The following is a 24,286-nucleotide window of genomic DNA, read 5'->3' as shown; positions in this document are numbered from 1 at the left end:
GAAAGTTTCTAAGTTTTTAATAGTGATTATATGTTGAACTGACAATATTTTGAAGATCCTGAGTTAAAGAAAATACTACTAATATGATCCTTCTTTATTTTTTAAAACACTCTTTTAAAACATTAAATTCACACGTGTGGCTTGTGTTATATTTCTATTGGACGGTGCTGCTCTAGACTAGGAGTTAGCATATTATGCTTTGCAGGCCAAATTGTGCCCACTGCCTGCTTTTCTACGGCCCGTGGACTAGGCACGGTTTTTACAGTATGTAACGGCTGAAAATAAATCAAAAGAATAAAACTTCGTGACACATGAAAATTGTATGAATTCAAATTTCAGTGTCCATAACAGAGTTTTATTGGAAAAGAGCATAATCATTTCTTTCTGGATTACCTATGATTGTTTCCGCCCTACAGCGGCAGAATTGAGACAGAGACAACCTGGCCCACAAAGCCAAATATATTTACTGTCAGACTACTGACAGAAAAAGCTTGTCACCTCCTGCTCTAAACGATTACCTCCTTACCATTACTTTTCTTTGTAGATGTATAACGATTCTCTCTCCTGTGCTACAACTTCTGCAAAGGTACGAGCTTTCTCTCTTGGTGAGTTACTGCCAGCCCCTAGAAAGCTGCCTGACACAGATCAGGTGCTCTATAAATATTTATTGGAACAGTAAATTTTAAAAATCCAGATTTCAGGGGTTGCATAGGAAGCACCTCGTTACTTTAAGAACATGAATTATCACTACTACAATCTGCTGTCTCTATTTCTCAGCCAGAAAAGCTAAGGTTAAGACCCCAGCAGATCCACACAGAAAGGCCAGGAAGGAAATGCTGCCCCATGGCCTGGTAACCCGCCGGGCTGGAGACAGACGCCAGCACTGCTGTAACGTCAAGAGGAGCACAAGCTCTAAAAACAAAGCATCTTATTTTATTTCCATGATTTTTAGATGCCTTGGTTTTTGCCCCTCTTATAGGGGAAACATAAAGCTGTCAAAGTTATCAAAAAATTCAAATCTCCTTTTCTTTACGGGGCTGCCCGTCGACGTGATTTCATCCACCGAGTCTCCCAGGTCCTGGGAATCACTTCCAGGTGCGCCAGAAGCACTTCCGGGGTCAAAGGATTCCGCTGCCTCAAGGAGCTCCATGTCGCTTCCCTCTTCCTCAAAGGACTGCTGGAAGAGGTCATAGATCTTCTGCTGCTTTGGGTCCTTCATTAAAGAAAACAAAAAAGTTAGAAAGCAGGCTCCAGCACCGACTCTCCCGGTGCCACTGGGGCTGGGGTAGAGACATGGAGGTGGGGGCTGCTGGTTTTACGGCGTCAGGTGCCGCAGGACGGCCCGTGCAGACCAGGGCGGCCGTACTGCCTGACATCATTTCTTCCCTGCTGCTTGTAAAGGAAGAAGGTAAAAATGGGAAGAAAGGGTGTGAGAGCAATAAAGAACCTGCTCTCAAACTATAATTGATGTTGGAAATGTCTTCTTCCTTCTAGCTTTCCAAATCGGTATTGAAATAGCTCCCCAGCTCTCACTTCCTGCAAAGCCCTTCTCTACCGAGGTTTAGTTAAAGTTGCAGTTCAACTGCCAAACTCGTGTGCTCAGCCACGGCTTACACCTAATTTTCGGAGTGGTTGATAAAACATACCCATACTTGATATATGGAGAAGTAGATTCCCATACTTGTTTCTGACTATCTGAAATCTGCCAATGATTAAAAGGCCCACCAGCTGCCTCTGTGCACTGACGGCCACGGTGTAGTGTTAAAAGCATACCCAGCAGTTACAACCACAGCACGCGATGGGCTCTCTATCACCCCTTTGCTGATCTCTCCCAAGTATGAATTCCCGACCCAGACCGTCTTTCAATCCAGGTGTACTATCAACATCTCCCCTGACATCCTGGTTCCGTTAAACTAAAGCTGTTTAAAATCAAAGCCATCTCTCCTCTCAATCCTACATCCTCAAACCAGCAATTCTCTCCGACGCCTAGTTCTGATGGTCTACTGACATTCTCCTCGTCTCCCTGGCTTGTGATCACCAGGGCATCCTGAGTGCCTGTCTCACACATCAAACCGGCAGCAAGTTTGCCTCTCCCATCTGTTTCCTCTGCAATGTTCCATAGACACACTCTTTTCCTGGGCCACAGCACTCGGTACCTGCACGGATTTGCAGTGGCTCACCGGTGCTTCCCACTGCAGGCCTCTCCGTTTCAATCCCCGGCAGGTCTCTGCCGGGCTGATTTCTGCCCTCGGCTGTGCTTTGACAGGATTTTCTCTTCACATCCTAGAGTGTGTCTACCTCATCAATGCTGAAGTAGCTTCCCTGGCTTTTCAGCCCCTTTATAATCAGGTCTCTATTCCCTCACTGCTCCTTAAGAGAAGCCCCCCTCCCCCTGCCGCTGCCCCTGCCGCGGCCGCATTGGTGATGGGAGACCCCTGAAACCTGACTGCAGCAGCAGCAGCCATGTGAGAACTCCAGATTACCCAGTGTACCTGCACCCAAATGCCCTCGCCTTTCTGGATCCCAGCCTTCCCGAGGAGGAGTGATATTAAAGGTCATTAAGGTCAGCCTCCCATGATCCACACGTCCTCCTCTAGAAATATCCTCACCAGCCTCTGTCTGAACAATTGCAAGGTTGAGGAAATGCTGCCCCACAAGGCAGCCTGTTCAAGTAAAATCACTATTAACCTGCATTTGATTATGGTGGTGGCAATGCCGTGCTCTAACTCAGAGCAGTCCTGATTAACGGAAGCAAGGTCCAAGATCCGATTAGTATCTCACTTCCCCTCTGGGGAGGCAGGCTGTCTTAGTGACACATAACTGCTTTTGCTTTAATCTCCTCTGAGGAGGCAACATTTTCTTTTTCTAGTAGTGGATGACATTTTCAGCCCATTTTAATTTAAAAAATGGATATAATTATTAATAAAAATAAGTATTGATAAGCGGCATTTGTATTAGAAATGTATTAGAAATTCTTAACTAATTCAGAGTGAGGGTAAAGGCAGTATAAATAAATGAGTTCTAAATAAACTCATTATTGAGTCTGAGAAGGTTGAGAATCCTTTAAAAATAAGGCTCCTTCTTTTCAAAGGGCATATAATAAAGTATAATATATAATAATAAAAATAAAGTATAATATAATAAAAAAATAACCAAGGCTCTGTGAAAATATTTATCATTCAACTGAATTAGAGAGTTCTTTTAAAAAGCTTTAAAATACAGTTGTTTCAAAATTAGGTTATTAACTGCTTACATCTATGAGGATAATTTATACTCTACATTAAAAAATATAATCTCTGGGGGTGCCTGGCTCAGCCGGAGGGGCATGCAACTCTTGCTCTGGGCGTCATGAGTTCAAGCCCCACGTTGGGTGTAGAGATTACTTAAGAACTTAAAAAGAATAAAAATATGATCTCTGAGTCTTATCTATCTCAATAATTATATTTGGAAGGAAGCCTTTAGCTGCTATCTCAGCGTAAATGAAAGCTCAAATCCTCAGACTCTCTAGTCTTCCTGTCACTCGAAGATTTTGCCAGTTTCACTCAGACTCTGATTCTGGGGAAGTTCCATGAAGAGAAGACACTTCGGTTTCCAGATGAGCTACTGTAAAGCCACCTTTCTGCATGAGGCTGGGTGAAATCCGCAGGCGTGAGCCCCACCTTCTCTCTCCGGACCCAAGGGCTGAGCAGACAACTTAACTCCACCCGCCCCAGTGGCAAGAAGCCATTTGCTGGTATTACCTCGTAGAAGTAATTAGTAGCTTCTGTCATTTCTGAAAAATTGGTCTCAGAAAGTCCGGCCTCACCCAGAACTTTAATCTTCTCTTGAATTAGGGGCCTGTTGGGGAAAAACGAGCTGCGGTGAATACAAGCTGCGCAGACCCAGTGGGCTGGTGAAAGGGGATCACCCTCCTGTGTTCACAGGACCGAGGCACGCTCTTCCACTTCTTTGCAGCTCTCAAGGCGCCAACGCCCAACCTCAAATATTTGCCTCCTCTCAGTTGTAAACCAATTTAGGGTTCGAGTCAATCAGGTTCCAAATTCTTTCTACTGGAAGATGTAGAGGAAATAAATGTCTCATTACAACAAAATTCTGAACCTGGTGCTGTTATGAGCTGCCCAGTGAAGGAACCCACAAATCCAAAGATGCGGGAGTAGCGACAACCTACACATTATGGCAAAGGTAAGACCCCTTCGTCATAAGGCTGGAAACAGACGAGTAGTGGAAACTAATGAGATAATCAAGAAACTTAGGATGGGATACATGGGATTTGGAAGGAGCACGTGGGGATTTTTTTGCTTAGGTACCAGACATGAACCCCGGGGTTGAACTGTACTTACAGCACTATAAGACAGCCTTACTGTACCAATACATGCCCTAAAGGGGCAGAGGGGGACACCACCGTCTCTCAGTGTGCCTTCACGGCCGGACGGAGTGTCTTACGAGCAAACCTGCACCCACACTTCATCACGATCAGCTCCCCCCTCCCTTGTCTCAGGCCAGTGGGAAAAGAGCCACATCCCTTTAGTCCTCATGCACCCAGCAAGCCGTGAGTGAATGGTGTGAAGGAGGACCAACATGTTCATGGTGGAAGTGGGAGGGCATGACTCCTGGGTCTTCTGCATGGGTCCCTGAAGACACTGGCAAGAGCAGAAGCGGTTAGGGAGCGAAGGAAATACATCCCTGGCATCAACCCTTGCTCACCGTCCCCCGTGGCCAGCCATACCAGAGGTAGTCGTCAGCTGTGCCTCTCGCCACGAGATAGTGGATGCTCACGGAGCTCGCCTGTCCGATTCGGTGCACCCGGTCCTCAGCCTGGAGCAGCACCTGTGAGGTCCAGGGATCAGGATGTATGCAGGCCAAGGCCTGAAGCATGCAGCCCCCTGCCCCTGAGCCCACCACACCCTCCCTCCTCAAAGGACTTCACTCCATGACCCAAGTCAGCAGGGAGAGCCTGTACCTGCAAGCAAGCTGCCATCTAACACAAGAGAGAACCAAACCAAACCAAACCAGAGTTCGGGGGGAGCTAGAATCTGCAGCCGGCCAGCGGTGGGCACAGCACTAGGTGCCGGGAGGAACAAACAGCACACGCTGACTCTGCTAGGAGGCTGTGCTGAAGGGGCAAATGGAGGAAGCCCGGCGCACCTCCATTCTTCTCACCGTGAGAGAAACCAGGACCTTCTCAATAAACATATCGCAGCCAAGGGAGAGGCCATGTATGATTAGGGGTCAGGTGGTTCTTTAATATGGTGGTAAGCCCTATAATAAATAACAAAGCCCAAGAGCATTGTTTCTATTATATATGTCTTCAGCCTCGAAGTCCACATCACGAAGCAGTGCCCTGTGTGGCCAATGCCACATACCTGCTGTCACAACTCTCCACTCAGGAGATAAGGCCAGTGGAACACCTACAGCACTTGCCTGCTGTGGCCACGTGGGCTAAGCAGCTTGCAGTGATGGCTAATACGAGGGGCACAGACGGGAAGGCCAGAGGCCTGGGCTACGGCTGCTGTGGCCACAGGCTCCCCTTCGGGGACAGCTGTGCACCTGAGCTATCTGTCCCCCATTTCCTCACAGAGGGATGACTCCTAAGATTCCTCCTGGCCTTCTAAAACTTCAGTATTCCCTTCGGTAAGACGGCGTCGATAATCCGACTACTTAGGAGACTGTCGTGAAGCTCTAGGAACAAGTCAATAGATGTGTGAGTCTCCGCTTCTCTTAAGACTGATCCGTGGGAAGTATAAACATGTTTCTGCGGCCTAACAGAAACGGATGGAAGAAGACAAAACTGGTGCTAGGGAACAGCTCCCGGGACCCTGTCTGCCCAGACTGACACTCGCTCCTTCCGTCCCCCCAGCCACGCACAGGCCTGGGGAATTCAAGGCTCCCGTGTCCCTTACCCCAGGGTTCCAGAACAGCTCGGCAAACACCACCAGGTCAGCCGAGGAGAAGGTGAGGCCCATGTTGGCCGCGGTGATGGACAGCACGGCCACGGCATGCTTCTCGAACAGCTGGAACTGCTGGCACAGGTCCTCTCGGTCTGCGGAGGACGTGGAGCCGTCGATGCGGATGTGCGGCACTTGCTGCAGGGACAGAAGGGGAAGGGAGAGGGGCTGCACGGGGCCTGGGGCTCGGCGGCCGGGCTCCGAGGACGGAGCTGCGCTGCTGTTCTGGCTCAGACCCACCCGAGCGCCTAGTCTTCACTTGACGCTGCTTTCGGAGCTGCTTGTCTTTTCATTTCAAATTGAAATTTGTGTTGAGAGAATTGTAGATTCCCATTAGTTGAAGCAAAAATACAGAAATTCCTTGCACATTTGGCCTCGTTTCTCCCAGTAGTAATATTTTGTTAAACTATATCACACCCAGGATATTGACTTGCATACAAGGTGCTGATCTTATTCAAAGGTCCTGTTGTATTTAAACTCGTGTGTGTATCCTACACAATGTCATCACTCATGTGGGTTTTCACAAATCTGCCTTCACAGGCAAGACACTGAACAGTTAAGGGGCACCTGGCAGGCTCAGCTGGTGGAGCACACAACTGCTGCTCTCAGGGTTGTGAGATCAAGCCCCACGTTGGGCATCGAGCTCACTTAAAAAAAGAAAAGAAAAATGAAAGAAGAGACACCGAACAGTTCTAACACCACAAGGATCCTTCTGTGGCCCTTTCACAACCACACCCACCTCCCTCCTGCTCCCTGCCTCACTCCCAAGTCTCTTTCACTTCAAGAATGTTGTATCAGTGGAGTCATATGGTGGGCAACATTTCACTCAGCGCCACTCCCTGTAGATCTAGCCAGGGCGTTGCGTGCGGTGGTAGCTCCTTCCTTTCCTACTGCTGAGTAGTGTTTGGTGGTATGCGTGTGCCACAGTGAGGCCTTCACCTCTGGAAGGACATGTGGGCTGGCTCCAGTTCGGGGCTACTACAAATCAAGCTGCCATGAACATCTGTATAGCAGTTTCCATGTAAACATAAGTTTTTACTCCTCTGAGATCAATGCCCAGGAGTCGACTGCTGGGCCGCATGCTCCCTGCATGTCCAGTTGAGTTTTATCTTCTTTTAAGGGGCATTTATCCATTTTTTTCTAATGATAAAGACAAACATTACAAAGGAAATACAAATAGCAGGACTGTTACTGATCTATTTTTTAAAAAGATTTTATTTATTTATCTGATGAAAAGAAAGAGCACAAGCAGGGAGAGTGTCAAGCAGAGGGAGAGGGAGAAGCAGGCTCCCGCTGAACAGGGAGCCCAACTTGGCGCTCAATCCCAGGACCCCGGGATCACGACCTGAGCTGAAGGCAGACGCTTCACCAACTGAGCCACCCAGGCACCCCTATTACTGATCTATCTTTGCCAGGCGCTCTCCTCTTAATGTATATGAAAATCTTTTAAACACAAAGTTTTATATCCTGCTTTTCTCCAATAAACATTATATTGTAAATAAACTATTAAAATCTTCTAAAACATGATTATTAATGTCTGTATAATATTTCGTTATGTGGTAATAGTATAATTTATCCATTTGTGTATTTCTTCATATTTGGGAGATTCTTTTTGTTTTTTAAAAATTTATTTATTTGAGAGACAGAGAGAGAATATGAGTGGGGAGAGGGGCAGAGGGAGTGAATCTCAAGTAGACTCCCTGCTGAGCATGGAGCCTGACTTGGGGCTCGATCTCACAACCCTGAGATCATGACCTGAGCTGAAACCATGAGTCAGACACTTAACTGACTGAGCCACCCAGACACCCCTGGGGGATTCTTCATTTTCACTAAAAAAAGATGGGATGGCGAACATCCACCAACAGGTGAATGGATAAAAATCAGGGTATACACATACAACAGAATATTACTCAGCAATAAGAAGGAATGTACTGATGACATGTGCAATAATAGATATGAATCTCAAAATATGTTGAGAGAAATCAAATTTAAAAAAGAGTACACACTGAATCATTCCACATTTATATAAAGCCCTAAAAATGCAAATCAATTTAGACTTGCAAAGCAGATCTGCTTGGCCTGGAGATGAGAGGGCAGGGAGAAACAGGAGGGATTACAAAGGGCACAAGGAAAGTCCTGGGGCCAACAGACACATTCACTATGGGCTTGAACTCTCAAATCTGAGATCAAGATCTGAGCTGAGATCAAGAGTCAGACGCATAACCACCTGAGCCACCCAGATGCTCCTTCGCTGTCTTGATTCTTACCAAACTGGACGCTCTAGGTGCAGTTGATTGCATGGCAATTATATCTCTATAAAGCTATTAGAATAAAATAAGTTTTAAAGGACAGGTTAAAATAAACCTGTTCATGGTTCTTTGCCCACATTTGGTTATTTCCTTAGACTAGACTACTAAAAATCAAAGTACTTTGGCAAAAGGGAGAGACTTAAGGATCCTGATATTATCGCCAAATTGCTATCCAATAAGTAATGTATGAGCATGTCCAGCTCACTGCACTGTTATCAATAGTGAGGGCTGCACATTTTTAAAACCTCTGCTGAGGTGATAGGTTAATTTTCATTTATCTGATTTTTTAAATGGAGTTGAATTTTTTCATATCTCAGGTTCTTAAAGGGTCCCATGACCTCCACGAAGTTAAGAACCATGGATCTACATTATTATGTTTTCTGGCTAAACAGACTCTAATTTAACAGTATACCTACTGACAAACATTTAGGTTTCTAATTATTCAATATTATAAATAATAACATCCCTAATCTTATACATTAATCTTTGGTCTCATTTTTTCCTTAGGATAAATTCCTGGAAGAGGAGCTTGGAAAAATTTGAGTGTGCATTAAGTTACTGGCAAATTGCCCTCCGAAAAGGTATCAAATGTACAAAAAAAAACCCATGGTCTAGCCACTGTGTATATGTGTGACAGAACAGATCCATAGTTTTAGGTAATTTAAATCAATTTTTTTTTCCTTTGTGATTTCTTTCATTGTTTTTATGATTAGAAAGTCATTCCCTATCCAGTGATCAGCTATACATTCACCTACAGTTTCTTCTAATGCTTTATGGTTTTAATGAGCTCTGATTTGTCTGAAATTTAATAAACAGCGAAGTCGAGTTTCATTTAAGTATTCCACCCAATTACTTAGCCAATTGCCCGAACTTTATTTGTTGAATAAATTAAGCCTAGGTTTTGATGACTCCTTGATTATACATTGTTTTTTTCTACTACAGGGCTATTCATCTAAAGAGTTATTAATACTAAAGAGAGGTATACATTCTATTCCACCCAACTGATCACCAGTTCTGGGACCAGCATGGCTGAGTTTTATAATAGATTTTAATATCTGGAGGCACAAGTCTATCAACATTGTTCTTCTTTTTCAAAGTTGCCTTAGATATCTCTCCTGCTTATTTTTTGAGACTCCTTTAGCATAATAATATAAAGCTCCCTTAAACTACTCAACTGGAATTTTTTATTCGAATTGAGTTAAACCTACGAATTCATTTGGGAAGGACCAGTATTTTTACAGTGTTTGCACTGGAGCATGGCCCAAGTCTCTCCAATTCCTCATTGGTGAGGTTACCCCTCTTGGTGAGGTTACCAGTAGGTACTTTATATGCTTTTATTGCTCTGAATAGGATCGTTTTCCCATTGTATTTACTAATTAGTTATAGCTGGTGCATAAAAATGGCAATTTATTTTAGTATATTTATTTGGAATCTAGGCACCCTACTAAACTCTTATGCATTCGGATAGTTTTCTAATTAATTTTGTCTTGAGTCTCTTTAATATAGTGACAGCTCTGATTTTTCCTTTCCAGGGATTATAGCTTTTAATTCCACTGGCTAGCTTCCTGCATCACACCATATACAAAATTCAAGCCCAGGTGGATTAATGAACTGCCTCTAAAATTTTCAGGAAAAAAAAAATCACAGGAGAAAATCTTTATGACCCTAAGAAGGGAAAGATTTCTTAAATCATTCATAAAAATTAAAAACCATATAGGAAAAACTAATAAACTTGCAATGTATTTCAGTTATAACAACTAAAGTAAAAATGAAACACTCTGCTCAATAAAAATTCAACAAAATGAAAAGAAAAACTTTAACTGATAAATATCCGGAATTTATAAAGAGTATTTCCAAATCAGTAAGAAAAAGACAAACCATCTAACAGAAAAACAGGCAGAATATTTACAGAAGAGAGCCTGAAATCACCAATAAGCATATAAAAGGACACAACTGTTAGTGGTAGTCAGGGAAATGCAAATTAAAATAAGAATGAACTGAGATTTCATTTCACCAGATTGGCAAAAGTAAAAAGTCTGATAATACTAAGTGTTAGCATGCAGAACAGTAGGAATTTCCAAATGCTGCTGGTGCGATTATAAATGTGAATTACCACCTTGGGGAGAAATCGGACGATACCTAGTAGAGTTGAAGACAAGCCTATCCAAAGGCTATGCAAGATCATGCCTGGACATGCCCATGTACATAGACATGCATGTCCGTGTGTGCGTGTACACACATGTATATGAAAGTATTCATATGATAGCAAAAACTGTAAATAAAATTCCGTGTCCCTCACCAGAAGAATGGATAAACTGTGCTACAGTCACCCAATGAGATACAATTCTGCAGTTATGGTGAATGAGCTTTAGTTATAATACAACAGAAAAATCTCAAAAATAACATTGAGCAAAAAGGCAAATTTCAGGATACTCACACTATGCTGCCATTTATGTACGTTATAAAATACATACAAGAGGAGACTGTATATTAAGAATACATACTTTTGGAATAAAGTATGACAACATGGAGGGAAGGACTGGGGACACTGGTTACATTCAGGGAGGAGGACGGAGAATGAATCAGAGGGCTGCTGAGGGGCCTAAGTATGTTATTACTTAAAATACACAGTTTGAAATAAATATAGCAAAACATTTAATTTGTTAAATCTGGGTGGGGGACACACAAGTGCCTGCTATATGTTTCTCTGTACTCCTCTCTCTGTTTGAAACATTACAGGGGTGCCTGGGGGGGCTCAGTCAGTTGAGCTACCAGTTCTTGATTTTTGGCTTGGGTCATGACCTCAGGGTCATGGGATCGAACCCTGTCTCGGCCTCCACGCTCAGATTCTCTCTCTCTTCCTCTGCCCCTCCCCCACTGCTTGCAGTCTCTCTTTAAAAAAAAGAAAGAAAGAGGGGCGCCTGGGTGGCACAGTCGTTAAGTCTGCCTTCGGCTCAGGGCGTGATCCTGGCGTTCTGGGATTGAGCCCCACATCAGGCTCCTCTGCTAGGAGCCTGCTTCTTCCTCTCCCACTCCCCCTGCTTGTGTTCCCTCTCTCTCGCTGGCCGTCTCTGTCAAATAAATAACCAAAAATGAAAAGGGAGGTGAAAATACAATGTGTTTAGCTGTTCTGATTTAATTCTACATGCAGAAGCTGGTGAAGATTGGGCAGCATTTCCATGTGAAATGCTATAACTTCACAAGTTTTGTTTCTTAATTTGATGTGTTTAGTTTCAATGAACATCCTTGGAAATCTTTCTGGATATCTTTCATTCAATGTAATAGGGCCACACACTGTACTGAAATCTGCACGTTGCCATGGATGATTTAGTAAAGCCACTTTGATGGTAATAAGGAAGAACAAGAGGAAGAGAGGAGGGTATTCACATAAATACTTGTTTCCCCACAAGAGAATTTCTGCTCCCTCCTTTCCTGACAATCTTATAATTATTTACACAGAGCCATGAAAGATCCACAGCTCCCAGTGGGTCCTTGTTCTTAAAGCAAGGCTCCAGGAGCAGCTGTAGGGAGCAGGGAAGAAGTTAAAGGACACCGCTGGGAAGTACTTTGACCCCAGTTTGGTCCTACAAGCAAGAAGAAATCTTTGGAAAATCTTCAGCGATGTTTCTGGAAACGTCATCTCACTTCTTTGGTTCAGATCTGCCCTCAACCTGCTCAGAACAACTCAGCAGCCGACACACAAACAAAAGAAGCATCCTGTGTTGAATTTCGAAGGGAGCTTACCTTTCTCTCAAGCTCTCTTGTAATTGCACTCAGGACTACCTTATGGTGTGCGAACACTAGAAACTTCTCTCTTCCACTTTCCAGGAGGTCCAGGATATATTCACTGCATTTGACAATGAGAGCACAATAAATTCAACATACACTTATCTAGTTGAAATTATTCCACTGCATCTTTAGCAGACACCTTCGAGGTGTCTCCCCTTTCCCTCCCTTTCTCTGAGAACTGACCTCTTGCCCTACCCTGCAGGCCAAGTCACCTGAGTAGAAGCAAAATTAGGAGCTGTGGGGAAGCCACCTTCTGCCACGTGCAGAAAGAGTTCTTCCATGCTTTTAAGTCGTCTCCCATACGCAAATAAATGAAAGTATCACTACATTTTATGTGTCTCTGATATGTTACTGAAACTTTCTTACTATCTGGGATCACAGAAGATAATTAACAGTTTTCACTTTTGCTGCTACTATCATTGTAATGTGTTTTCAATAGAAATTGAAATGTTGTCTAAGATCTGAAAATGCCTAGGCAGGGGATTACAGGATTCTTGACAGTAATCAAATTTCTGGAAGTGTAATATTGAAACGTAAGTAATAGTACTGGAGAGATGGTCAGGGAAAGCTCCCCAGTCCCCTCACACAGTAGATGGCAAGCTACATGGCCAACAACTAAATCAGTGGTAAGGGAATTTTTTTCTGAGGCAAAGGAAGATGGAGTGAAGAACCTTATTTCCTTGCTCTTTATTCTCCTCTTGATTTACTTCTCTCCTCCATCACTGTTTTTTTCTTGACTTCCCACCCCCATCTTTAGCTGTGGCCCCGAGGAAGGCAGCTAACGCCAGGAGCTGTAGGGGGATGGGGGTCACCCAGTCAGCAGACTCTTATGGCTTCCCTGCGATTTAATGCCCTGCAGGGGGTTCACAATCCCAGGACAGGTCACTGTTCCCACATGGGCAATGGGAAGGTGAGCCTCCTTGGACACAAACAGTAGGTCCAGGATATATTCACTGCATTTGACAAAAAGGACTCACTCGGCCTGAGGCCATCCTCACATGAGGGTATGTCTGGATACAGAACAGACACTGCCCTCCTTGGAGAAGGACAAATCTCAAAGGTTTCCTGTCACGCAGGTGGTGACCTGTCCTCTAAGCATCTAAGAATTATTTTCAAGCAACACTACGGCCAACCAGGGCATGGATTTGAGTTCAATTTGTGAATAGTTGGTACTAATAGAATCTACTTTAATTAGTTTGAGACATAAAATTTGCCATGATACAAGCAAGAAAGTTTATTGCTACAGCATCAGAAAGTCACAAGGCCATAAAATCAAGCTGGACAGCTCATTAACAACTATAGGTCCCAGGTTTCCTAGTTCCTCTCTCTCTCTCCATCTCAGATGCGGTTTTTTATTTCTATCCTTCTCAAGCCCCTAAGCTACCAGGCTGGAAATGTCTGCCTACCACCGTACCACTGGCTTTTCTATCAAAAGATGCCCATTAAAGTTAAAACAAACGAACAGCAGCAAAAAGGGGAAGAAAAACAATTAGCAGAGGAAACTGCGGTTTTAAGATTTATAATCTAATTTCCACTTACTAGATGTGTGACTCTGAGGCCCAGAAACATACATGAGATTTACTCCATTTCTCCATTTTAAAAATGGGGCCAGTTTGACTTACTTGACTGATCGCGCAAAGAGGCTGTAAGTGTGAAATGAGTTAGCAGATGTCGAAACTGGTTGGAAATTAGAAAGCACTAGACAATTTATCACGGAATTCTGAAAAAGTATGTGTAAGGTATATTACAGATGGAATGTTTGCACCCCCCCCACCATCAAATCCTGTTGAAATAATAACCCCCAAGGTGAGGTTAATGTGAGATGGGACCTTTGTGAAGGGATAAGGTCACAGAGGCAGGGCCCTCATGAATGAAATCAACATCCTTATAAGAGACTCCCCCCCTCCCAAAGAACATCCTCACCCCTTCTGACACTGGAGGACACAGGGAGAAGACGGCTATCTGCAAGCCAGGAAGAGGGCCCTCACCAGACACTACATCTGCAGCTGCCTCCATCTTGGACTTCTCAGCCTCCAGAAGCCTGAGAAAAAAATTCCTGTTGTTCAAGCCACCCAATCTATGGTATTTTTGTTACAGCAGCCAAACGCACTAAAACAAGGTAGTTCCAAAGTTTATTTAAGAGGTGCAGGAATGGCCAGATTTAAAATTTCTAAGAGAAATGGGTGGTTCTGGGCCCAGCACTCAACAGACCCTGAATTTTGTAGGTCACAAACAGAGACAGCAAGGAAAAAGGATCACACCCTTGCCATCTGTTATTTAGCAGCTTGTGAGAAATGGGTTGGAGGGGGCGATTCTGATGAGTTTCTGAGAGAGAAGTCTCCAGGTTGTAAAACCACATCTGGAGTTCATTAGTCTCCTAATAGTCTCATAAATGAAAAGGGCAGTGCCCTGAGGGTGAAGGAGAGCTGGCCAACATTCAGCAGTCTTTTGGGGGGATAGATCTTAGATTTGAATCATGTGGTGAACTCACTCTCTTACTGCATTTAGGGGTGCAGAGGGAGAGGCCGGAGAGGCTGGGGGATCTGGAGGCTGAGTGAGAGGGTGGGGTAGGCTGTGTGTGTCTCAATTTATCCACAGAGCTTGGTCCCCACAGCCAAGCTGGCACCGCTCAACCCACGCTAAATTCATTTTCATTGTAATTAAATCACTTGGACCATTATCCTGCCAGAGTCTCACATGAATGTTAAACAATAAAAAATCAGGCAAATGCACGTCATGAGAATTGCCTCAAGTTTCTACCACAGTGAATATTTGAACATGAGTGGGTTTTTCCTTTCTTTAAGAAAGGCAGACAATTTTTCAAGTCAGTGAATACATTTAAGAATAGGAATTATGACTTCAGCCTTAGTTTAGAAGGCGGAAGGAAAACTTAAGTGTGACAATGGCCAACTTGCCCATATCTTTTGAACAAACTTTGACAGTTGCCTTTTTATGTAGGTAAATAATGGCGGAGACTTCACGTCTTTGGAGATTGCCTGAGACTCCCCGTAAGGCAGCCTTCCTGGTCTTCCATGAAACCCCTCACTTGTGTCTACAGGCAAGTGCCCACAGGTTTCCTACTAAGGGGAAAAGCTCACTGTAGTGCTTGGTCAACCCCACCCTCCCTTTGTGGCAGCAGCTCTAGCTTATTGGTTAAGACAGGAGCTCTCGAGCACCCCAAACTCTACTGGGCACTGCTCCCGTGACAGGCCTGCTTATGCCCTGTGGGTGATGAGGCTACGCTGCCCTGAACTTTGTACTGAAGGCAGCTATAATTCCAGGCTCTCATCATTTCTTGCAGAGCAGTAAAACCATGCTGGCGGATTAAGGTAATAGGTGTTTCTTTTTAAAGATGAGAGGGAGACAGAGAGTGGGAGAGAGACGTAGACACTTGGTGGCCACTTACATGACAGATGGGATTTTAGCTTCAGCTGTTCTGTTGAAGAAGAGAAGGAGGGCTTCTTTCTGCTGCCGTTTCTGTGGAGAGAGAAGTCTAAGATTGAAAGTCTGCTACTCTGCGAACCCTGGGATGAGCTGATGAGCTTGTAATTATCACTGCTCTGAGCTTTACAAATCCTAACACCTGTTGTCGGAGCTGGGAGACCCTGACTCATCCACTCAATTTAGCAAGCCATGGGAACTGCAGGGACTCCAGCCTGTCATCGGAGACATGGCCTTATAGGTACCCTGTCATCTCCCAGGACCTGTTGTGGCCAGTGAGACCAGGAACAGGAGAACCCTTGGGAAAGGCATCTCGGCCACGGATCCACCATCCACACAGGCTCACATGATTGGCTGAAATGCAGCCCTCGTTAAGCTACGTGAACCACTTCCTACAGCCTGCTGACAACTTACACACGATACTGACCCAAGGTGCTTTTTGCCTCCCTTTTTCCTTCTGCCACACTGTGCCCATACCCAACTAACGAAGCTTGCTTCTGTACAAGACTTACTGAATCAATTCCAACTGACCCCAACGAGTGTATTCTAGTATCATCTCAAAACCATTATTCACGTGTATTTTGGCCTGCCTCCCACATAAGGTCATTGACCTCCCAGGAGAAGAAATCATGTTTTCTTTATAGTTGGCATCTAAATAAATACTAATCAAGAATGCTAGCACAGACGAGGCACAAATAGTTTCACAATATTATAGGATAACATTTACCATCACTCTGGGTCCCTAGAGATGACAGACACTCTTAACCATCACTGCTATGGTGGCCCTCTCCTTCCACTAGCAAGCAAGGATTACAGATGCCCCTACTTCTTTGTGCCCAGGCCCCGCGAGGCCAGTGACTGACATGATAGCTTCTTCATGTAACAAAGAAGTGAGCCCACAGTAATAACATCCATGGCCCTAAACTCGTTAATAACTCAGGAAAGCGGCCACAGCCAGGCTGTACCTTAAACAACGACACCACAGATGGTGGCACAAGCTGCCTGGTCCAAACAGCTTTCCGCCTCCCAACCATGTCTTTCCTCAAGGACTTGACGAGAAAGAAGGAAGATGCCAGAACCACAGGAAGCCGGGGCGGGGGGCGCAATGACAGGCTAGTGGGGCCATGTCATTGTTGTGGCAGTGGTGGCCACCGTCCCTCCTGCTTTGTGACAGAGGTCCAACTGGACAAACTTCCTGAGAACTCCTGTTGGAGATGCGACTCCATGACAGTGTGCCTTAAACTTTCTCAGCTATAGACCCAGCGTAGACTCTGACGAAGCTCTGGGCACACACATACCTTTTTCCTTCTGGACAAAGAGCTCACAGACATCCTGAGGTCCATTCACGTCCCCTCAAAGGGTCCCTTGCAGCGGACCAGCCAAGCCCTCTAACATAATGCAGTCCCTGGTAGGATACACCAAAGGGACAGAGCCAGGCTTCCAGGCACTGACCTCACCCACAGTGGGCATGCCTCAAGCAGAGGGCACTCCAGTCGTCCTGTCTTCACATTGACTCCCATGCCCTTTGGGAACCACCACTGCTCCTGTCAGGTCCTTCCCTCCCACCCACACTTGCTCACTCCACACCTGCTAAGCAGAGAGGGAGAGGGCAGAACGAACAGATGGGCAAGTGGCAGAAAGCACATGAGAAACCTCACCTGTTTGAGATTTGCCACTGAGCGCTGATGAGATATGGGAAGCAAACCCCTTTATCACACTCGGTTGCGGGGTCGGTCCAGGGGGCACCTGCGGGGATGACTTCGAAGTGCACCCAGACCCATGTTGCAGCAACTCATTCCTTCACACCTACCCTCACCATACAGTCCACCTTCCCGAATTCCTATGCAAGCTGCTTTCTCAGTGTCTGGCTACTTAGAATACAGAGCTGAAATGACCCAAATGTCCAACTCAAAATTACTAGCAAAATTCTAATGTGGCCAAGGGAAAAAACACATATTGTGCTTTAAAAAGACATTTAACAGCACAGAGAAGTGTTCAGGATGTGGTTTTGTAACCTGTTTTTTCCTCCCCACCTGATAGGTGTTTATAGGGTACCAATTCTGCTTTTAAAAATATGTTACTTATTGTATACGTAAATTATATCTATATCTATATATAAGTGTATATGTAAATAATGCATATTTAAAGCAAAATATACATACATTTTATAGAAAAACTACCCAAATGATATATGCCAAAATTATATGATATAAAAGATGGGTGACTCTTGTTTATAGTATAGTAGTAAGAAACACTTGGTTGATGTTACTTTAAAGTACTTTTCTTTATCTTTCAGATTTTATGCAATAGACAGCTATTTTAATATAGGAAAGATCAATAGTTTCGTCTTAAAAAAAAACCCAAAAAAACCAAACCTCCCTAAAACTGAGTAGACACAATACTAGCGCATTAATGATCTCACTTCTTTTGCCAGCCATGGGCCAGGAAATTTTAAATAACTTGCGTTCTTTGTTCCCAGGCTTTTACTAAATTAGATCCACTGGGGTTTTGAATTTATTTTTCCTGTTGGAATTTGAATGTATTGTCAAACGGCAGAAGGGTGAACTGATACTGTCACCAGGAAGTCTGTGTGGACTTGTTCTATTTTTCTGTTCCTGGTCTTGCTGATCAAAAAATTACTATAGACAAAAGAGGATTAGAGTCAGCTTTTCTTAGTCTGTGAAGAGATATCTATTATTTCTGCTGAAAATAAGAAAGAGCTTTCGTTGTACATTATATTTTATAAATGGGCCGCTTCGCCTTGGCTTCTGTGATTTAAAGCTTTTTAAAAAATGTCTTCCTCCAGATGGGAAGGTGTGAGGGAACAAAGAACCGTTCCTTGACGGGGCAGCAGGCCTTTGCTGGAACCATGGTAATGCGCAACACCGCAGGGAAACTTGCGGCTACAAAGTAACTTAAGTGGGAGGGGCAACTTTTTATAGATTCACAAGCCTTCCTTACTTGCCTAAAACCATAAAACCACCATCCCCCATTTTAACTTTTTCAACTCAGGATTTCATAGGGCTTGGAAGGGATGTCAAGGGCCACCTGGTCCAGCTCCCGGCTGACCCTGGCTCCCCTTCCTGAACGAAGGGAGGCTGTTGCCTCAGATCAGATCCACGGTTGACAGCTGTACCACACCAGTGGCTTTGGGGTAAGAAAGGTTCTGCTGGTTTAACGAGCAAAGCTCCTCAATTCATCTTCTACTTGGATGTTCCACCACAGAAATGAATTTACATTAAAGAACACAAAAGGGAACCACTTTATCAAGGATTTATCTTGTCATCAGGAAGAACCTAGTATCCGACTTCAGTATCATTCTGCAGGTGATCTGAAACTCTCATCAATTTCTCTCTTTTAGGAACAAACTCCCAATTTTCCTAAGACTCCAGGGAAACATAGCAACTCCCAAGCCCTGGACTGAGAAGAGCTCTGGGCTCTTTTTCTGCTGGATTCTTGAATTCCACTGCAATCGAGGTTTTTCATAATCTGCACAACAATGTTACGACTCTGGGGTGAAGAAGCAGAGAGAACAATCACCCAACAGGAGGAACTCAGAGCAACTGACACTGTCCTTAGGGACCTTTCCAGCACCAGGCCTAGGAGGCACATCATGGCTCCCCTTTTTAGGTTAAGAAAATATCAAAATATCCCAAAGAATTTAGGGGATTTACACAGCTACTGGAAGTTAAAAAATACCCAACATTCCTGATTTCCATGGTTTAACCTAGTAAATTTCTTTTTCTTTCTTTCTTTCTTTCTTTCTTTCTTTCTTTCTTTCTTTCTTTCTTTCTTTCTTTCTTAAGATTATATTTATTTATTTGACAAAGAGAGAGAGAGCACAAGCAGGGGGAACAGCAGAAGGAGAGGGAGAGGGAGGCTCCCTGCTGAGCAGAGAGTCCAATGCAGGGCTCGAGCCCAGGACCCTGAGATCATGACCTAAGCTGAAGGCAGACGCCCAACGAACTGAGCCACCCAGGCGCCCCTAGCCTAGTAAATTTCACATTATTGCCTGTAAACTCAGAAATCAAACCTCCAGGTTGCATCTGACATCATCTTTAGATAAAGCCCCCTAACCAGAGGCAAGGAACTGCATAAACTGGCAAAAAACTTCAAAAATGATTTCAAACCTTGCTGCACTAAGAAAAAATTCCCATACTTCTTTTGGGGCATATTGCACAATTTAGAGCTGCCTCTTGGCCACTCGATGTGCTGTTCCTCCTCAATTTCAAATGTCCACTGACTGCTTTTTCTGTTGTCTACATTGGCTGGTCTCTGCCTGGTTTCGGAGGGGGACCAGGCACAGGTGAGGGGGTTCTCTGAGGAATTCCACAAAATACAGATAGCCTTACTTCCACCACATACACAAGGCACTAAAATATAGAATATTTATAAACATTCAGATCTTTGCACCTAAAAATATCCCACTATCTGAATTTCCCCCACTAATATATTTGCTATACTTGTTCATTGGTTTTCTGGATGGCAGAGTTCACTCATGGGCAACAGTTAGTAGACATTAAAGATTTAAGAGAATTATAAGAAAAAGCTTAAAACTAAGAAAAAGAATCTCCACTCAGGGGTGCCTGCGTGGCTCAGTCAGCTGAGCGGCTGACTCTTGATTTCGGCTCAGGTCTGATCTCAGAGTCTTGAGATCAAGCCCCATCAAGCCCTATGTTGTGCTCAGCAGAGAGACTGCGTGGGATTCTCCTTCTCCCTCTGTCCCTCCCCCAGCCCTCGTTCTCTCTAATAAATAAATCTAAAAAGAAAAAAAAAAAAAAGAATTTCCAGCCATTGAATTTTTATCTCTAGAAATCAGATAAAGATCACCAACGGTGATTTTAGCCACAGAATACCTGCTTCTGCCTGTGTTCCACTGAAATACAGTTTGAGAACCACTGGTCTGTACATCCACATCAGTGTTGGGGAACTTTGTTGGAAAACCCCACAGCAAAGAGATCATGCCCGCTCAGTTCCTCCAGACTACCCAGATTATTAGATGTAACAGAGCATAAATTAAATACGGCTTGACAACTTACCAGTGCACTCTTGTTTTTTAAAAGTTACCCATCGTCTTGCTCATAACATGGTAAAATAACATAAAAAACCCCATGCACTCTGTCTCTTGTCATTCTTACTTATTTTGTGCTCCCCCAGAAGGCTTGGATCTCATCTTGATCTAAGTTTCCTTCTACAGCGTAATAACAAGCCCAGGTAACGCGTTATGATAATGTCAAAAAATGTCAATGACTGTTATTTTCTTGGCAATGAAAACTGCAAGTTTTTTTCCCAAAAGGACAGAAATGGAGCTGGTGTAAATTACTTTACCGCACTTAGCACAGTGTGACACTAAAGACAGATATGAAAGTGTTTTGAAAAGATAAAACCACCACAGTGTTAAGACCTTAAAATACAGAGGTAACAGGCTTGGTTACAGCCTCAGCTCTGCCATGGAGCAGCCATAAGACATTGAGTAAATCACATTCTCTGTGGGCCTTGGTTTCCCTTTCCATAAAATGGGGATGCCAGCTTCTTGCAAACCATAAATGACTATAATAAGGATTAAGAGCTAAGAGGGTTTTAAAACCCTACTTGTGTTATATAAATGTTGATTTGCTATTTTGACTAAAAGAGGATTAATATATATATCGAATACACCTAGAACTAATTTCTAACTGTTAATAGACTAAGTAACACTTACAAGACTTTAAGACATTCTCAAAATACACTAAACATAAATTCCAATTCTCTTTGAGGGATTCAGAATACACATCACCATTCTACAACTGCTAAGGGGTTTATTTTTATGACCATCCGTCAACAGTAATCTACACGTGTGTAAAGCCGCAAATTAGGAAGAGATTTTGGAAGCAGACTAGGTAGGCTGAGAGATGACATGGGCTCACTGTCCTTGCCCAGGGGCGTGGGAAGAGGTCCTGGAAAGGCAAGCTCAGAGAACTCTGGGTAGACCCCCTCCCGGAAAGGACACATCGACTTCCAAATCCCCATCTCAAGCCCCACACTCACGGTGTTGTTCATGGTGGTCATTTCCTTGGCCGCAGCAGCCAAGGCAGCTCTGGCCTTGGTGCTGATCCGGGCAGGGGCAATGACTACCATCTTGCGCTGCTTGGGCGGGAGCTGGGCAAGGACATCGCACTTGAGGCGTCGCAGCATGACTGCCTCCTCCAGCAGCAGCTTCAGCTCACCGAGGTTGGAGGAGCCCGAATAATCCCATCCCCAGGGCTGCTGTGGAGGGAGAATCAAGACACACAGCCAGTTAGGTTCTCCTAGGTCCAAGTTAACCGGGCCGTGACCTCAACCGGCTCACAACCTTCTCTTGCTGTGGCTTTGTTCAGACAACTTCAAGTGGCTCTAAAGGACGAATGAAACCTCATATAACACAGATGGGAATGAGGAAGGAAAAGAGAAAAAGAAAATCAGGAATAAAGTGTGCTAAAAACATCTATCTTGGTGTTCTACACGCTGAACTTTCTAGCAGCAAATGCAAGATGCTGAGAGATCTGGTGTCCATTACGTTTAAAAACAAACAAGACGCTTAGCTTGTCAGACTAGTCCTGTATTCTAAATAAAGAAATCGTCTTCCCTTGGACTTATCCTAGAGTCCACTGCACAATGTAACAAATCACGTTTTCAGTAACATCTTCATTCGATGAGATGTATTGAGATTTAAGAAGCTGTTGTGCCTGGAGTACAGGCTATCCCAGCACATCCAAGTGCAGTGAGATGAATGCGGTGTGTTGCTGCTGTTGGTGGGGACTGAAGGGAGGAACCAAGAGCACAGGCTTTTGCCAGTCTGGCTGAGACCAGAGGTGGGTTTTAGGGTACCCAGGCAGTTCTTCATAAAAATGGTTTCTTCACTTAGTAGCTCATGGGAGGCAATGAGCAAGAATATCTATTCCCTGTCACATAGCTAGAGAAGATTTAAAATGAAAACCGTATCTTTCACTAACAATCTTACTCGAAAAAGAACGGATCTACAGTCCTCTAGAAAATGAGGGAACCAAGGTGTCTGCTGCCTTATGTTTCCAGCTGCTTGTCTCCCTTCCTGTCTCAACCTCCCCTGGACCATAAACCACCTTAGGTAGAAGCTAGGCTTGTTCATTTTCGAGGGCCAGTGGACCTGGTCTCTAATTGTGAAGACACGGCGGGTATCCTCTGCTACATACAGAATAGGAAGAGATGGTCAAAGGCGGAGAAGTAAAATGATCAAAAACTGCTTCTTTTTTAAAAAAAGATACTCTGAAATCAACTGGAAGTTCTCAGCAAATGCCTTCATGCAATGGGGTCGAAAATGAGTTCAGCAAGGGGCATTCTCTTCAGTGGCTTCTCTCAATGCAAGAAGCTGGCCACTGGGCGGGGGGGGGGGGCGGGAAGCAGCCCTGCCCTGTGGGCTGCATTAAATAAATCCTGCTGGGAACAAGTGGATACCATAATTAATTTGGACAGCATGCTCCTATGTCAGCTTTTAATCTTGTAGGTTAAAACCCAATAATACCAAAGATTTAAAATTTGGAATATTCACAATCCAACAAGCTTGTATTGAAAATTTACCACGTAGCAGGCATTGGGCTAGGTGGAAGGAGGGGGAAAGGCAGTATGTGTGTTTGCTTTCTTGGTTGTTAGTGGTGGTGGGGCGGGGGGGACACAGTGAGGAGGAGAGAAAGGATAAATTTAATAAGGATGGCATGAAGACTGGGGAGATGGTGGACAGAGCCTGGGGACACAGGAAGGGACAGTCTGGGGGTAAAGGCAACGAATTCTGTCTTCAGCTCCTACCATCACGAGCTAAGTATTATACCATGAGTCCAGATAGTCGAGGAAGAGAAGATCCTTTTCAGAAAGTGGGTCATTTGCAAACAGGAACGAGGTACAAATCACTCTTGAAGAGTTTCAAGGGACGACGACAACCATGTGGAATCTTATCTGGATTGATCCGTGGGGAAATGCACTACGGATGTTGTGTTTTAAACAAGTGTATGGCTTGAAATACATCTAATAACAGAAATTTCCTGCCTCGATAAGCAGCCCAAAATGGTTTGCAATTAACTTTGCAAAGCACTACAATTTACATTATAAGTACTTTGTTTGATGTAAGTGGATATTTTTAAAGTACTTGAAAAGTTTTTTGGAAAAAGTATTTAAAAAATAAGGCAGACAATCTTATTGACATCACAAACTTGCATAGCAAGGCTTTTTCCTCAAGACGGCATGCGTCATGGGTAAGCAATAGCCATTTCTCCCATGTCAGCATCTTTGATGCAAATAGCGGCTCGGGAAGGCTGTCATTTGATCACAAAACAGGAATCCTGAAGGCCTGAACTGATGGGGTCTTAGAGTTGGGCTGGAGCCTCTGCAGTGGGGGCACCCCCCGCAAGAAAGAAGTCAGGCAGAGCTTGGGTTGTGGCGTCGAGGTTGACGAAGTTACAGCAGGACAACTGGGGAAAAGGAGACATGATCTACCCTTGAGAGAGGGGCCGGAGTCTGCCGTTCTAATTCAGGGCCATGTGGACCCCCGTGGGAACGGAGTTTGGGAGTTCCTGAAGTCTGACCTTGCGAGACAAAGGTCTGCCGCTGAAGGATAAATTCACTGCCCTGGCCACTTTCAAAAATAAAGACGAGAAAGGAAAACTAGTGACTCCTCCCTCTGGTTTTCTGATTGTGAAAGTTCCAGAGCCTGGGTCAGAGAGAGCTATCAGGGCACACGAAGAAGATGCCAGCCAGCCCCACCCACATCCCACCTGTTCGTGTCCTCGAGGTCGCCCACCAGGGCTTGTGCTTGTA

General features: G+C 44.4%; 1 protein-coding gene across 4 annotated transcripts in view; it reads right to left on the bottom strand.

Annotated features, from left to right (window-relative positions):
- SMARCAL1 (SNF2 related chromatin remodeling annealing helicase 1) overlaps positions 1-24,286 on the bottom strand; it is a 56,304-nt gene continuing 32,018 nt past the window's right edge. For 3 of the 4 annotated variants that reach the window (XM_045806690.2, XM_045806688.2, XM_045806689.2), the window contains 7 exons: positions 21,512-21,730; positions 15,450-15,520; positions 11,999-12,101; positions 5,901-6,083; positions 4,727-4,827; positions 3,741-3,837; positions 1-1,213 (listed from right to left, as the gene is read on the bottom strand). In XM_045806690.2, the coding sequence (XP_045662646.2) occupies positions 974-1,213; positions 3,741-3,837; positions 4,727-4,827; positions 5,901-6,083; positions 11,999-12,101; positions 15,450-15,520; positions 21,512-21,730 (1,014 nt within the window). In that variant the 3' untranslated portion in view covers positions 1-973. Of the gene's footprint in view, positions 1,214-3,740; positions 3,838-4,704; positions 4,828-5,900; positions 6,084-11,998; positions 12,102-15,449; positions 15,521-21,511; positions 21,731-24,286 lie in introns of all 4 variants that reach the window. The other variant, XR_006781245.2, reaches the window with a different exon arrangement.

The sequence above is a fragment of the Ursus americanus genome, chromosome 1, assembly GCF_024610735.1.
Source record: "Ursus americanus isolate L20-20 chromosome 1, mUrsAme1.1.p, whole genome shotgun sequence".
In the NCBI taxonomy this organism is placed as follows: domain Eukaryota; kingdom Metazoa; phylum Chordata; class Mammalia; order Carnivora; family Ursidae; genus Ursus; species Ursus americanus.
This window is presented reverse-complemented; position numbering and strand designations above follow the sequence as displayed.